At 37.9% G+C, this 15,545-nt stretch overlaps 1 protein-coding gene across 4 annotated transcripts in view; it reads right to left on the bottom strand.

Moving 5' to 3' along the window:
* Positions 1 to 14,758, bottom strand: part of LTN1 (listerin E3 ubiquitin protein ligase 1) — a 31,909-nt gene extending 17,151 nt beyond the window's left edge. For all 4 annotated transcript variants that reach the window (XM_082304829.1, XM_082304827.1, XM_082304828.1 and 1 more), the window contains exons 1-14: positions 14,661 to 14,758; positions 12,933 to 13,136; positions 12,497 to 12,595; positions 11,860 to 12,090; positions 11,032 to 11,084; positions 10,407 to 10,587; positions 9,550 to 9,723; positions 8,254 to 8,444; positions 6,803 to 6,950; positions 5,641 to 6,426; positions 5,097 to 5,138; positions 3,887 to 4,079; positions 1,259 to 1,498; positions 129 to 282 (exon numbers count right to left, since the gene is read on the bottom strand). In XM_082304829.1, the coding sequence (XP_082160955.1) occupies positions 129 to 282; positions 1,259 to 1,498; positions 3,887 to 4,079; positions 5,097 to 5,138; positions 5,641 to 6,426; positions 6,803 to 6,950; positions 8,254 to 8,444; positions 9,550 to 9,723; positions 10,407 to 10,587; positions 11,032 to 11,084; positions 11,860 to 12,090; positions 12,497 to 12,595; positions 12,933 to 13,136; positions 14,661 to 14,702 (2,738 nt within the window). In that variant the 5' untranslated portion in view covers positions 14,703 to 14,758. The remainder of the gene's footprint in view (positions 1 to 128; positions 283 to 1,258; positions 1,499 to 3,886; positions 4,080 to 5,096; positions 5,139 to 5,640; positions 6,427 to 6,802; positions 6,951 to 8,253; positions 8,445 to 9,549; positions 9,724 to 10,406; positions 10,588 to 11,031; positions 11,085 to 11,859; positions 12,091 to 12,496; positions 12,596 to 12,932; positions 13,137 to 14,660) is intronic.
* Positions 14,759 to 15,545: the final 787 nt, after the last annotated feature.

Here is a 15,545-nt window from a genome sequence, read left to right as displayed (position 1 = left end):
TCACCTCTGACAGTCTGAAAAAACTCTCAGTAACACAGATGCCAATTAAATAAAGAATAGCATAGCACTGATCTTAGCTTGCTCTGGAGAACAACATATTATGAAATGGACATGTACATCACAATTACCTTTTAGCATCCAAAGAGGAAGACTGAATTTGATTCTTGACCCACAGTGCAGATTTATGCAAAAAGGTACTCTGTTTCTGCATACTCCGAAGTTGATGCACAAGTGAATTTACACCAGACATCCAAGTGTGTTTTAATTTACTTACAAGTAAATCTATTGTATGGAAAAGAAAAAACAACAAACAGGCAAGCAAAACCACCATGAACACGTAAACTCAAATTACAGCCCACAGCATACAGCAACAATCATGTGTCTAAAGGTCCTAGAGCAGGAAAGAATTATCTTTTCTATGTGGTTACAGGCAATAACTATCAAGGGCAAATATACACGCTTCTTGTAGAGCAATTTTAAATTAACTCTGACACACAAGTAATATTTCATTTGAAAATAAGAGTGATGTTCCTGTTTTCTACTACATACGTTCATATGGTCTTCAAAACCGTCGACTTTTTTAAAATACTGAAATACTGAACATTCATAACATCAATACTCATTTGCAAAGTAGCAGTGGTTTTCAGGTTAGAAGTGAAGTAGGACAACACTACAACAACACTATAATGTTTCCTCCTTTGTATCTATGTCAGTAAATGCATACACCAATTTATCACTCAAATTCTGCATTCAAAGACTATAAATCAGGATCTCAGTCTGAAAATGAGGCACTGGTGGAGAGAGAAATGGGTCACAATTTGTCAGAGCAACTTGACCAATATAAATTGTTTCAGAATAAACTTATGTATCTTTAATGAATTGATTGCACATATTTTTTTCATAGGAACCTCACATTGCAGAATGAACAAAAAAATGGTTAATCTTTGTACTTCATAGACCTTAAATAACTTATGTAACACTCCAGAAAGTGTGGAATATCACAGCCTCAGAGATAGCTGAAGCACAGGGATACTAACATGAAACAAGTTTAAAATCCTTGTGAAGATGTACAGGACTTGTATTTAGTAGTAACTACTGGCATTGTAAATTAAAGCACAAATTTTCATTTCAGTTACAGCTGCAAGCCTGTGTCTGCGAACTCAATATTTTATTATATACTTGAATCTGTTTCATGAAAAAGAAGAATTTAGATGTAATCAACTACAAAAGTTTGGCTGAAGTTATTTTTCCAAATTACCTGTTAAGTGCGTAGCATCCTGCCTCTGAGCACACAATTGGAAGATGGTGAGCAGCAAGTCTTCTGAGGATGGCATCAGTAAACACCCCTTAACTGAGCTGAAAAAGCTTGAGGCTACATCGCAGATGAAAGATACTGACGGTCCAGTATTTCCAGCTTCAGAAAGATCTTTAGCTTTAGACAGAGCTGCTTGAAGTTTATCAACAATGCTTTCAACAAAAGTTTCACCGATCAAAGATTCTATTGGGGAGAGCAAAAGGACAGCATGCTTTGGTTACTTGATAAACATGATAATTCAAAGGCATCATATTACTGTGTCCTGATTTGGTTTTTTATTTCCTAATTTTGAATGCAAAATGAAGTGCAAAGTAGTTTCAGTCTAATGTATACCTAAACTCTCTTTCTTATTCCACAGCCATCTAGGATCACCTAGCCAAAGTTTCACGTTGCCAAGTATCCTTTCCCTAAACCAGCTGGAGCAGCTTAGACAAAAGATATATAAAATAGAGCAAGTGCAGAGTGATCCCTTCCCCTTTTACACTTTTCTAGCTCCTGGTAATCAATTGTGAGCTGGAGATCACACCTGGACCATTGCATATAATTAACCCAATCAGACCAATCTTCCATGAATCTGCTTAGTCTCTTTCTCACTGGATTGAAGTAGGCTAATCCCACTTATCCTCAAACGCCACAGTGTCCTGTGGCAATGAGTTCCATTATTTAATTATGAACTGTATGAAGACATATACTTTTCTCTTTCCTCAAGCCTGATATCTAAACATCTGTAAGCAACCTCAGACTCCTCCATTTAAAGAAACAAAGAAAAATTTCTTCCTATTTGCTTTTTCCATACAAATTATGATTTTATGGGTCTTTACCACAACCCCATCCCCACTCACTTTCATTGCAAGCTGAAAAATTCTAGTCTGTTTTATTGCTTCTACAAGCAGAGGCCACTGCATTTCCCTAACCACCCCTATCGTCTTTCTTTGGGCACACACTAATTCTACCACACCTTTTTTCAAAAGCATATAGGTGAACCAGAATATTGCAGTGACCAAAACTACAGGCAGTATTCAAGATATTGACACACCAATGGTATAAAAATTTTCATTTGTCATCTGTTCTTTACACAGCAGCTCCTAATAACCTGTATTCCTTTTTTACTGCTGAGCACCAACCTGCCACGTACCGGGAACCATCGCAATGACTGAAGATCTGTTTTCTGAGTTTTAACAGCTCAGAGTCTATCATTGAACAGATACGGTTACAATTGTGTTCTTCCCATGTATACTTTTGATATTTATTGGTTTTGAAATTAATTTGTAATTATACTAGTTAATCATTCAGTATCACAACACACTGCTACAGCTCCCTGAAGTTTCAGCTTTGATTACTCTCAAGTATCATCCTTTCAGTATTTATCCTTTTTCCCCTTTAATTCCTATCATCTGATAGGTTACCGATCCATGAAGGGCCCTCCCATTTACTCTGTGACAGTTTCCCTTGAGAAACTTGGATGAGAGATCTCATCAAAAATCTTTTTGAAAGCCCACATACTCTATTTCGGCCTAAATCACTAAGTCAAGAAGAACCATAGTTTCTGAAGGTCTCTTAAACCTCATCCGACGCGCATTAAAAGCAGGTCACACAGCACCCAGCACAAAATGAATACCTGAGCTCAGCAACACCTCCAGCTCCAGAGCAAAAAAGCAAAGTCACTGGACAATCAGCCCTAGGACACCACTGATTCAACAAAGCAAGTTTGCTGAACTCTCTCTGCAGAGAGGGAACAGGTTTTCCTGATGCTCCTCTACATCAAAAGTTCCAGTAACAGAAATAACAATCTCACAAGACCTTCAGGATGCACTACGAACACCCACTGCAGTCAACTTGTGTGCATCTTTGAAACCTGAAAGCACCACAAATGTGCCCAGCATTCAAACTGATGTTACCTCAGGGATCAAAGCAAATGCTGAGCTTAACAAAACACAAATGACAAGTTTACATGGAAAACATCAAGGAAATTGAACTCCACTAGAAGTCTATATCACAGATACCACAAAACGCAAGGAAGAAATGAAATAGGATGTTATTAATAAAAAAGATTACATACAAAGCGTAAGTGCACATGCACAGTTTTTAAAATACATGAATCTAACTGAAAATGGCTCAAAGCAACTCAAGAGGTCCTGTACCAATGCACGCATGGGTCCATAACCATTGATTTTTGATATTCTAGTTCTGAAGGTAAATTTCAGATAGTATGGTTTAAAAATTAATATTATTGTACAGCACATCAACTAATAAATCAAACTTACTTAAAATTTCCTTGAGTCTTCCAGACTCACAAATCTGAATCCGTTCTTTAACCATTGACTTTTGTCTTGCAACACAGACAAAAAAAATTGCAACATCACTGCCGCAAGTTAGTGTTTACGAAATTAAGCTGGACATGGTTAATTAAACTGGACATGGTAAAAAAAAAAAGCACGCAAAAAAAACCCAGAAGAAAACCTAAATGTTACAAATTAAATATTCTGGAAGATCTCAAATTCCTTTCAACCTTCTACAAAGCATAAGGGCAGTATTTACACTTTACAAACTCCAAGCAATAAATATGCTTACCATTTTTAACATCCTGCGACAACACTAAGCTCAGGAGAGTCCACCTTTCTGAAGAAGATGATTCTGATGAGGCTGCTGTAGGTTTTAAACCCAGGTGACACAGATCATCTGCCAGCATTACAAGTCTTTCTCCAAGTGTATCTCCTTTCAGCCAGTCAGAGACCAAGGAAAGTTTTGTTGTGCTTGTGCATGCCTGAATCACAAAAAAATAATTCTAATAATCTTTTGAGGGTATTAACTTTTATTACTAACTAAGCATAAGATTAATATGTTAAACCTGCACACACAGAGTGGGAATCATATCATCTGCCATAAACAGTAAGTCTTTAGGTGTTTACACCTGCAACAATCCCCCTCCAGCTTTCTTTTTAGTCAGAGACAGCAAGTTATGGCTAGGTCAGACCTCTGTTTTAGAGTGAAACAAGTCACCTTCTGGAAGCTCTTCTTTTTCCTTTTCTCCAACTATAGAGCCCAGGGAATGCCTACACTGGAGTTAGAAAGATAACTTTTGGATGACCAGGTTGGCTGAAATTAAATCTATTTACAACATAAAATCTATTTACAGCATCTGAACTTCTCTAAAAAGAAATGGAAGGTCACAAATCAGAAAAATATTATTTTGGTGATAAGCCATTATAAGTTGATTCCTAAAATACACAGTATCTGTGAGGAACGATATTATGGTCAACGCACTGGATTGTAAATCAAGTGCTATGAGTTCTTGTCTAAAAATTTGTAAGACACTTCACATTTCATCCCAGGCAATCACTTAAATGTCAGGCTCTCAACATCCCATGTGAAAAAATGGTATACTATCTTTTGCTTGTAAGCATGACGTAAGGGTGATGATACAAATGATCATTTAAATTACTGGTCTAATACCCAACTCCATTCTCTCTAGCTTAGAAGGGATGATGAGAAACAAATCAGGAATCCCCCTGGCTCAAAGAGCAAACTAACCAAAAACAGAAGGGACAAAGATGTTTTTGTTTCAGTATCATCACTTCATTTCTAAGACTGTCCCCACATTTAAATGCAGTTCAAATAAACAACACTCAAACTATTACTACAAGATTTTCAAACTATGGAAATTATCACTACTTAAATGAAGGGGGGAAAAAAAAAAATGTCATTCAAACATATGTAACTGTAACACCAGAGAAATATTCAAAACTATGTGGAACAAGAACAAAAAAGTCTTAAGAGGTACCTTTTGAATTATCTGGAGAAAAATAATCCATTTCAGATCCATCTGAAAAGAAAAACAAAATTCCACAATATTTAACAAATTTTTTGCTGAATAGGAAGCATTTATACCAGTCTCACTGTTTGTTTTACAATTTTATTTTCTGCAAGGGATACGCAGAAGTTGCTAACTTTCAGTAACAAAGTTATTGATTATATTATTTTTGGATTCCAAGTCTTTCTCTACCACACAGATCAATAAGGGACTGTATTTATAAGAAAGGCCACCGATGACAAGTAGAAAAGCACACTGTATAAAGAAGCAAGAACAGAGAAATTCTGATGTTACTTTTTTTTAATGATTTATACCATATAGAAAGAGACATATATCAATCTTTCACGTCAACACTGTGATGTCAACCTTTCCTAAATCTACCTTCCTTACGCTGAAGTTATCCAAGTTCATGTAGATCTTCCATTCCACAGCCCCAAAATAAAATGATTAACCAACCACAGCCCACATAGTAGTCACTTTGATAAAAACTAATAACAAAATGTACAAGCCATACCTTCGTTAAATCATCAAGAACGATTTTCCTTTCCTCATTACTGTTGCAACAATTAAGCACACTGTACAAAATATCAACCAGAAAATGGGTGTCTTTCCTCCAGTCTTCTTTCAGCCAAGTTATTAAATTCATATACAGAAACTGTACAGATGGACTTTCATGATGAACTTTAATTTCATTTTGGGATTCAGCTTGAGCAGAGCTTGCATCATTTCCCTGCTCTAAAAGTACCTGAAAAACTCTGTTTGAAGAAAAAGAGTTGAGCAGGGCAGAGAGAAATTTCAAATGCTGTTCTGACATCTGTTCATTGACATACACAAGACTCAGTTCAGCAAGGTTGCAGACTAAATTCTCTAAAGGCTCTTTCCTTAGGAGTGAACTGTGCTGCAAGTCTGCCTGTATTTCAGAGTCACTATTTCTCACTTCCATGAGCTTTCCATTCTCTGTGTTTCTTTCAGATTCATCCTCATCTGTAAATCTGATTTTTAGAGACTTTCTGTTGTTTGGTTTTGTAGCACTCTTTGGATTCTGAAGAATTTCTAGCATACCAGATATGGCAAACAATGATTTCTCATCAGCATCCAATGTATCAACATGAAGTACACACATTTTTAAAAGATGGTCCCAAAAATTTGACAACAGTTTCTGGAAGACTTCATTTGTGCCATCATCATTGGAGAGTTCTGCTTTAGCTTCCCAGGAGCTCAGCATTTCTGCTATTTGATAAAATAATGGTCCATTTTGCAACCTGGGCTCCTTAAGTACAGCATTGGTAAGAGGAATTAGCTATAAAGAAAAAAAATTATTAAAGAACAGTGATCCAACTAGATGATCATTTTATTCTTTATAATACCAGGAAATTCTATAATTTTGAAAAACATTCCAGAAGCAATTCCGAAAGCATCAGAATTACTCATGCTTAAACACTTAATAAAAATATACAGGGTGGGATGTTGTTTGTTTTTTTTAAATATAATTTAAAGTGCACAGTAAGAGGAATGATTCTATAGGAAGGAAAAAATTGACTAAATTAAGTAAGATTTTTTTTTTCCCATAAAATCTAGTGAAACTTTCAACAGAGAAGTAAATCCTCACAGAAACTTATGTTTTTCTTTAACTTTGAATTATCAAATGTACACACAACAATATTAAGTATTTCTACCTGGTCATATATAAGCATTTGATGAATTTGTCTTTGGTCATCTTCTTCATCTATCTTCTGTAGTATGGCAAAGCGCAGACATTCCATAAATGCAGTTATAATCGCTGAACTTTCTGAAGGGCTGGCTATCGCTCGCTCACTTGACAACCTATTGAAAGGCAACATCAGAGGGAGGGCACGCTCAGTCATCCATGCTTCTGAGAAACTCAGCATGTATGTAATGAATGTAACCTTGGTTATGTTGTTCTCATCCAGACAACACCAATAAGAGAATATAGAATCATAGAACCACTGATAAGAGTCAGATCAAAACAAATTCCATAGGACATTTTAAAGAGTCAAAACAATAAATCCAGGCATTTAATATAACTTATATTATTTTCCATCCACTTTTAGCATTCATTAAAAAAAAAAAAAAAACAGCTATGTAAATAGAGGAAACATTTCCAGTCAAGCATACTGTGTACTGTTTCAGCTGTTTGTCAAAACTCCTTTGCAATTTTCTACACATACCACAGAGGTTTAGAAGGTGTCACTTTCTGACATTAAAGAAAAAAAGAAAAAAAACTAAAACAAAAAGCCACCAAAAGACAGTTTCACCATAGCCAGTTTGAGTCCAAACAACTGTGATGTGTTTGCTTTTTAATGAACATTAGACCACACAAATTACCGTATGAATATTACAACCATTTTACTACTTGGAACAAAATTCCATACACTTTTCAAAACCAACCCATACATAAGTCTCTTCTCCAAGAGCTCTGCTAATGGCAACGCCAACATCAATTGAGAATTGATTTTTGTTATAAGTTACATTTTAGTCTTTCATAAAATAACTTATATATGCTTTTGAGCACAAAATGCACATGCATCTATTTAAATTAGATTTGATAGGAAGCTGGGTTTGATTTATTTTAAAGGTAAAAAATGATAGCAGTTTCAATCCTTTAAAAATCTGTATCACAAGAATTAAAGTTCCGGCATATAGGAAATTTCACAATCACAATGCTAATCCCCAATAAACTCTGTAATAATTACACACTGGTGAGAAAAGCCTGATATCTTCAAAGCCACTTTTAATTTTAAATTAGTTTCCCATTTTAAAACTTACCATGGGATAAACACGAAGCTTTAACAAGGAAAGATAAGAATGCTTTAGGTAAGGAAGATGTAATAAAATGAAAAAGAAAGCTGAAAGTTTAAGAAGACAGAGACAGCCACAAAGGACTGACTCTAGTTTCAGATATTTAACAGTATTTTAAAAATAAGATTTTCAAATATCAGAGTTAAGACCGACTTTTCTCAAATAAACAATCAATGCATATTTAAATATCCTCAGCCAAATGATATGTTACTTATCTTTAAATGCTTAAAGAAGATTAGTTCTCCTATTTCCAAATGTAAGAGAGACTGCTTTAAGAAAAAAAAAAAAAAAAAATTGTGGTTCATACCCTTGAATTATAGAGCTGAAAAAAGTTCTGAAATATTCCAGCTTTGGCTCTGCAATGCCAGGAGGTACCTTGCTAATGAACGGCAAGAGATTTGGGTATATAACGGTAGCCAATCCTCGTCCACCTTCTCGAAGCACTGCCCATAGCTTTGGTAGAACTCCCTTTTTGGCATTTACATGACTCCAACAGTCCTACAGAAGGAAATACGCTTATTGTCAATTAAATGAGAATATGTTCCCTAGGAAGAACTCCCGAGCTAGACATTTAATCTACCTCCCTATGTTGTAGCTGAAACAAGTTATTGTAAAATATAAATTCACTTGCCAGTATTTTTAAAAATCACTTTCTCCATATTTCAGCTTGTGAATTTAAGAAGTTAACATGATAAAACTGTTTCTGTATTGTTTTCAAATCAATGGACCTTCCTTGTTAACAAACTGCAATTAAAGGCTTCTCTTTAATAATGTTTTAAGGACGCTTCATAAAAATCATTATTGTAACTGGTCTAGTATTTAATTCTGAGTTCTTATTATCGAGAATAAGCAATGATTTCAAAATCCTAACTTTAGAAGCAGCACTAACTTCAAAACTCCCCTCAAAAATCTTCTGATGGTTACAAAATACCTTGGCACTTTCCCTCCACACCCCAAAGCTTTTTGTCACCTGATCTATCATAGTTCCAGATACCTACATTTATAGCAAGCTGAAAAAAGACAATTTTTTTCCCATAAATTTTTTCCCATAAATTCCCAAAGTTTATACCAGCAGTTATAAAAGAAATCTACAGCATTAAACCCTCAAAGCATCCCAGTCTATGGCAACACCACTCATCCTGCTAATAAATTCAAAGCTGGTATTTCACTTAAAGTTTAGGAAAGAAAAAAAAAAAAAAAAAAAAAAAAAGAAAAAAGTTACAGAACCAAGCATTAAATTGGAAGGGGAAACAAACAAAGCAAAAATGCACTGCAGGTCATTTTTCTAACGGTTTTTAACCAAGAAAAAGGTTTTAAGTATTATTTTGCTTATTAGTAACTATTTTTAATCAAAGGAATTCAGGTTAATTTAATTAAAACTTATAGAACAACTCTGATTTTCAGACATGCTGCACACAATATATTTGAAAGTTACACTGAAACCCTAAGGAGGAAGAAGGAGCATATAGCATTGATAAGTTCATGTTATTAATCATAAAGAAAACCCAGTCAAGCTGTTCTTCCTAATTCTAGAGAGAACAACGGCACTTGGTGAAAAGTTAAATTCGAGTAAAATATCTGCCCCTTAGGTTTCCCACCTTACCTCAATAGTGGCAATAGCATAAAGTACAGCTTCCCAAAGAGCAGGACATACCACCACATCACTGTCATCAATGCTGAGAAGAACAGCAGGACAAACTCTTGATGCTTCAGTTTTCACCAGCTCAGGCAAGTACTGGCAAAAAGCAGAAGCCAGCTCAAAGAAAGCTGAGCGAACCTGACACAGGCCACGGAAAAACAGAATTTTAGTCAAATGACAACACTTTGTCACTACATGTCATAACATTCCTTTTAAAGTCACCATAACTTATAACATGCGGTCCCTGTATTTCATCACAATAGCAAAGGTTTAAATACTATTAAAGATAAAGAAAAATAAAGAAAATATTTGGTAAGCCCGTTTAATATTTTCAAGTAATTTGTTTAGTGATAAAATGCTTACCAAAAATTTTATTTTAATATACTTCTCAGAAAGCACATTTTCCCAAAAGCACCTTAAAACTTTTTAACAAAATACTACCAGAATCAATTCATCACTCAATGCACTGTTCATCTTCGCAGACCAAAGACGAATAAAATGGTTTAAAAAAATGGAAATCCAAAAGCACTAAGAACACACACAGTAAGCTGACACAGTTTGTACCTTTTACATGAATTTGAAATGACGGCAGATTGCCAAGAAGTAGATGATGGTGACACGGAAATAAGAAATTAGCCTACTGGGCAAATTTTAGAGCAATATTGTCTATTTAAGGCCTAGAAATTTGAAGGCTGTTTCAAACATAATTCAGTGAAGTACAAAGTTCATTCTTGTAGAATACAAGTAATTAATACTTGCTTAGGTTTAGTGTATTATCTTTAACTAAACCCAACCAAAATAAAAAAAGAAATAAAAGTCACCTGTGGTATGCTGTGTTTGCCGTATTTCCAAAATTTGTTTTGGGACAGAACTGACATTAACTTTTCCTCCAATGAATGCATCTCTTTCTTTGGCAACATGCTAAGCAACTTTTTTAAAGCTAACAAGGAACAGGTCAGAATCCGGAAAAATTTGGCTTCCCTTTCTTCCTCTGGTACAGTTCTCAGAAAACAAAACAAAACAAATTAAAATGAACCATCAATACATCAATAGGCTTCTCAAGATCTTCTAAACTGTCTAAACTAAACTGTCTTCAGTTTTTCTGTGTTCTTCTTTTGATTTCAGATGCCAGCAATGTAAATATGTAAACTTTCCATAGGTTCTAATGCTACCAGATTACATTATAAAGTGTTAGAAAAAGAGTTTCAAGTCGTCTCATCTTCCAGCTATTCAAAAATGCTACTCCTAAAAGAGCTGGAACAAGAATTAGACAACTGATAACACTTTCAAATGCATTTACACTTTAGTCCCAAAGAAAATTGCTGGGATCTGGACCCAAATAACTGTTCTGTCTCTTGAAACACAACTGAAGTCCACTACCTCCAGGAACACAGAACCCAATACAGACCAAGCTTAAACCATATGCATTAAACCAGGCTAACATACTGGGGATCACTGAGTGTATCAGGTGTTTCTTTCAGAAGGTGATCTTGAAGTACCTAGGGGAAAAAAAAAATACATCTATACACATGCAAATCTAATATTTATATGTTAATAATATAGTCTATACATTATTCAGAAACAGCTCACAATAAAACTTCACAACCTCTGAGTTAAGTCTTTTAAACACATTTTAGACATGCTAGCAAACAAGAACATGATTTAATTGACTCCTGCTGAACATAGTAGCTGTGGTACTGTTTGAATCAAGACTTCATAATACTTTGTAAGTTGCAGTCCTATGACAACAGGCTTCTGGCAAAAAGAAGCCAAACTGAGACAAAACAAAATGGTTAAGTTTGTATATGATGGGCCAGCAATGCAAAATTTCACCTTTTTAAATTCAGTCAATTCAGTTTCATATATGACTGGCAGAAGAGCATTAACCTTGGTCAGAACTAAACTTGTAGAGGCTCTCTGAAACACTGCTCAGCATTCTTTAATCCTCTACCACTGCAGCTAAACTACTCCAGCATCATTATTCCATCTGTCAGCAACATTACGTGATGACTGAGCATCATTACATAGAAATGCATGCAAGAAAATTCACTTCATATTCATTCCTCTGGTTCCAGTCATTCTAACCGCAAATGAAAAAAATAGAGGGTGTGTCTTTGCCTCAGTCTTCTCTTCCCATTAGCAGGAGCAAAGTTTCAGGTGAGAACGAAATTTAACCATGAAGAACAGATGGGGCAGGATGAGTTTTAAACTTGTAGTAAAAGTTGACATATACTCAACACAAAGCCTTAAAGAAATACTTAAGTATAAACTCACATTAAGAATTTCATCTTTACAGAATGCTAAGGCTTCAGGTTGTTTGCTTGAAGGAAAAGCTTTTTCAAAAGCTATTTTTGCAGCAGAAGCAGCAGGGGAGTAAGTGTCACATTGAGCGATCAGCCAGTATCCCATGATACTTTTTAAGTAAGGAGCTAAGTGTTTCTTTACTTTAAGAATCAGCTGCTCAAAAGACTGCTGTGTTGCTTCTCGCACACGGCGATCATGATCCTGATAAAGAAAAAATAAGAAAAGAAAAAAAAAAAAGAGTTAACCCCCTAGAGCAAAGAGATTTACAATTATGTTAACTGAACAGTACATTCTCTTTAGCCGTTCCGGAATCCACATAAAAGAACTTTTCATGAGAAGAAATATCTTGTCATCTTTTTAACATAAAGGTCTAACAAACAGCTATCTCCATCCAGCAAGTACAGCCCAGGCGTCAACAGTTCAAGATTCCACTCACTGCCATTACTGAAACATCTCCACAATAAAGAACACTACTTTCCTTCAACTTTATGTTTTTTCTAGAACAAGTCTGTAATTCCAACAGTTAGATATATCAGTAAAGACTGCCTTAGAGGTTTTCACAGTAAGTATCCAGAGAAGTTTTTAATTTAGATACTTTAATACTTACTAGTGAGATTTTACAATAAATTCTTGGCCAGTAAGGAAGAACACCTTTAACAACTTCCGTTTCTCTTTCCTTGCACATTGTCCCAAACTCTTGCATAGCCTAAAATCAAGACATCAAGAGCATGATTTAAGAGGTCAGATATATATGTTCTGTAATTTACCAGCTTCTACCAGACATTGCAACTCTCTTTTTCAAAAATCAACTCTTTTCTTGCAATTGAGCACCTATAGAGTTAATTTTATGAATGCTCCATCAGCACGGTGTGATGGACCTTTTTATAAGTCCTCCAAGATACCTTCTACATTGCAGTTCTAGCAAATCTACCAGCATGAAATTAATATTAGCTACCTTGATATATTCTTCTCCCATCCTTAAGAAAAATGTATTGTTTTCTGATAAAAAATAAAAAAATATGGCGGACAAACGATATACCTACTTTTAATTTTGTTGTAATATCCCTTTTAGAAAGTTTTCGCAACACCATTCGAAAATCAGCATCCACAAGGCTGTCTATTTCCTCTGCTCCTTGAACTGCAGGAACATATCCTAGATCACTCTGAGATGTTCCAAAGCCAATAAACCCAGGCACTGTTCCACGTTCTTTGGCGAGGAGCTCTGCAGCTCGGCCACTGCTAGAAGGCTAACAAAAAACAGGGGCAGAAGTCAGTTATCTATTTCAGTCATTTTATTTTATTTTGCATGCAGCATGCATTTGAAATAATAATCCTATTTATATTGTATAATTAACCTTCTATTTAAAACAAAGTCTCACAAAAAAAGGCCACCTATGATTTAAACATAGAAGTTTGACCTAGAAAATTATTCTTCTCTTTAGAATCAGCATTCCCTTCTCTCATAGTGATTTCAATCCATGAATACTTACGGAAAATTATGTTGTTTTTATACACATACAAAAAAGTATAACAGGAAAGTCTTACTCTAAGTGAACAATTTATTAAGAAATCATTTACCCTCCTTCACCACGCCTGTTTTTTTACTAGTTCTTCTCATGTTACTGCATATGGACCAATTCAGCTCCCAAGGAATGCTCTTCGTATCATTAGGAAAAATGAGAACACACACGAAACAAAGGATGCTACCAGCAACAATGGGGCCAAGAAGGATTTAGAGGAATGGAGCAAAAGGGTATATATGACAGTGAGCGTTTTGGAGTTCAGCACCTTTTCTAGTTTGCCCCAGTGAAGTCAACACCTTGCTCATTGTATCAGTGGCTCATGTTTATGTCAGCCACACTTGTTCAAAAAGACTGTCCCAAAACCAACTGATGCTTAAATGTTCTCTGTGATACCTTATAGTCCAAATACCTTTTATTTCCTAATTACAGTTGCAGCTTTGTGAGTTTGTTGGTTTGGTTTTGGTTTTTTTTAAGTAATGACAATTTGCTGAAGTTGATCGTACTTTTCTGATTTTCTTGAGGTACATAAGCCACATTTTACCTGACTACTCTATCTACAGATTAAGTCATTTTTTCTGCATGTGAAATCTCAACAACAAGGACATGCTTCTTTGTGTTTCCTAGTCTTCTCTAAACACATGAGAGGGAGAAGATTTGTAGGAATTACATAACGTGAACGCAACGCTTCACCCACAGCTTTTGCACCCTGAGCGAGTGCCACATATGACAGACCTCACACCACTTCAGGCCCGGTGGCAAGACAGAGGCACCACGGCAGGCGTACCCTAAGCCTCTCCACAGAAAAACACGCTAAATGTACCCACCGGTACCTTCCTGAACTCACACCCACGCTAATTTTGCAGTTACAGACCCCTACCCCCGCCCCTCTCCGGAGAACGCGTACAAACGCCACAGGCAGCTGCAGCCGCGCTCCCCCAAAGCACAGGCCCGCGCCCGGAGTCGCCCCTGAAGCCCGGCGGAGGCCCCGGCCCCGGCTACTGCAAGCGGGCCCGAAGGCGGCAGCGCCGCCTCCCAGCGGGGGACGGGCTTCGGCGGCCTACAGCCCTCTTCCCAAGGCACCGGGAAGGGCGGCCTTCACCTGCCCGCCTGGGCCCCGCCGCCCTCCCCGGCCAGGCCGCCTGCCGGCCCCGCTGGGGCGGGGCGGGAAGGGCCCGCCGGAGCCACGGGCGGCGGCGGCGCGGTACCCAGGGCCCACGGGCGGGGCGGGGCGCGGCGGTCCCCCCTCACCCGCAGGTTGCCCTTGGTTCGCTGCTTGTTCTTGCCCCCCATGGCGGCGGCGGCGGCGGCGCTGGGCGGCGGGCGGGAACGAGGGGCCGCGCGGCGGAGGCGGGGGAGCGCGGCGCTTCCGGGGGGCGGGGCCAGGCGCGCGGCGCCCACATCAAGCCGCGGAGGCGCGTGGGTGCGGCGGCCTTGCCGGGCCCGCTGGCGGTAAGGGCAGGCGGCGGGGGTCGCCTCCTCGCCGCGCGTCTGTAGCGGGCGAGCCGGTGCCGACAGGAGAACGGCAAGCAGTTGTAGTAATCGCCAACGCGTTGTCGTGAGACGTGACGATGTCATCTCGTTGAAATGGCCTTAAGCTTTGTACCCATCGATGGACCTCAAACGCGCGGAGGCTTCAAGTGTATCCCGGGTCCGTCATTAAGCTGCGGCCGCCTGGTACGCTTACAAGGACTGACGATTCGGCAAAGTGTCAAATAGAGGCAAATCTGCGCTTGTCGAATGGAATCACCGCCAAGTATCGCTGCAAAGGGTGTCCCAGTCCATGCCAGAGATCTGAACGTTAGGAATTCGACGGGATCCACGCAGAAATAATTAATCAACATCAGAAGCAACGAATGTCCGCTTTTTATGACGTGTGCGTCATTTAGATACAGAATCCATAAGCAAAGAAACAAATCAGCATTCATGTAGTCATTTTCATTGACACAACTTTGTTGAAACCAGGCTCAAAAACATCCGCAGCATAATGCACTTCAAATTAGTGGACTGCAGACTTGGGGACTCAGCAGGGTAAGGATTGTTTTACTGGTTTGGAGGGTGCTGTAAGACAGCCCGATCCTTGGCAAGCTTCTGCTTTTCCACAAGTAAACAGCCTGGACTCCTCAGCCTCAGATG

Source organism: Platalea leucorodia, assembly GCF_965183815.1.
Source record: "Platalea leucorodia genome assembly, chromosome: 2".
NCBI classification, from domain to species: Eukaryota; Metazoa; Chordata; class Aves; order Pelecaniformes; family Threskiornithidae; genus Platalea; species Platalea leucorodia.
Note: the sequence above shows the minus strand (reverse complement) of the source record. Positions and strands in the feature narration are given on the sequence as shown.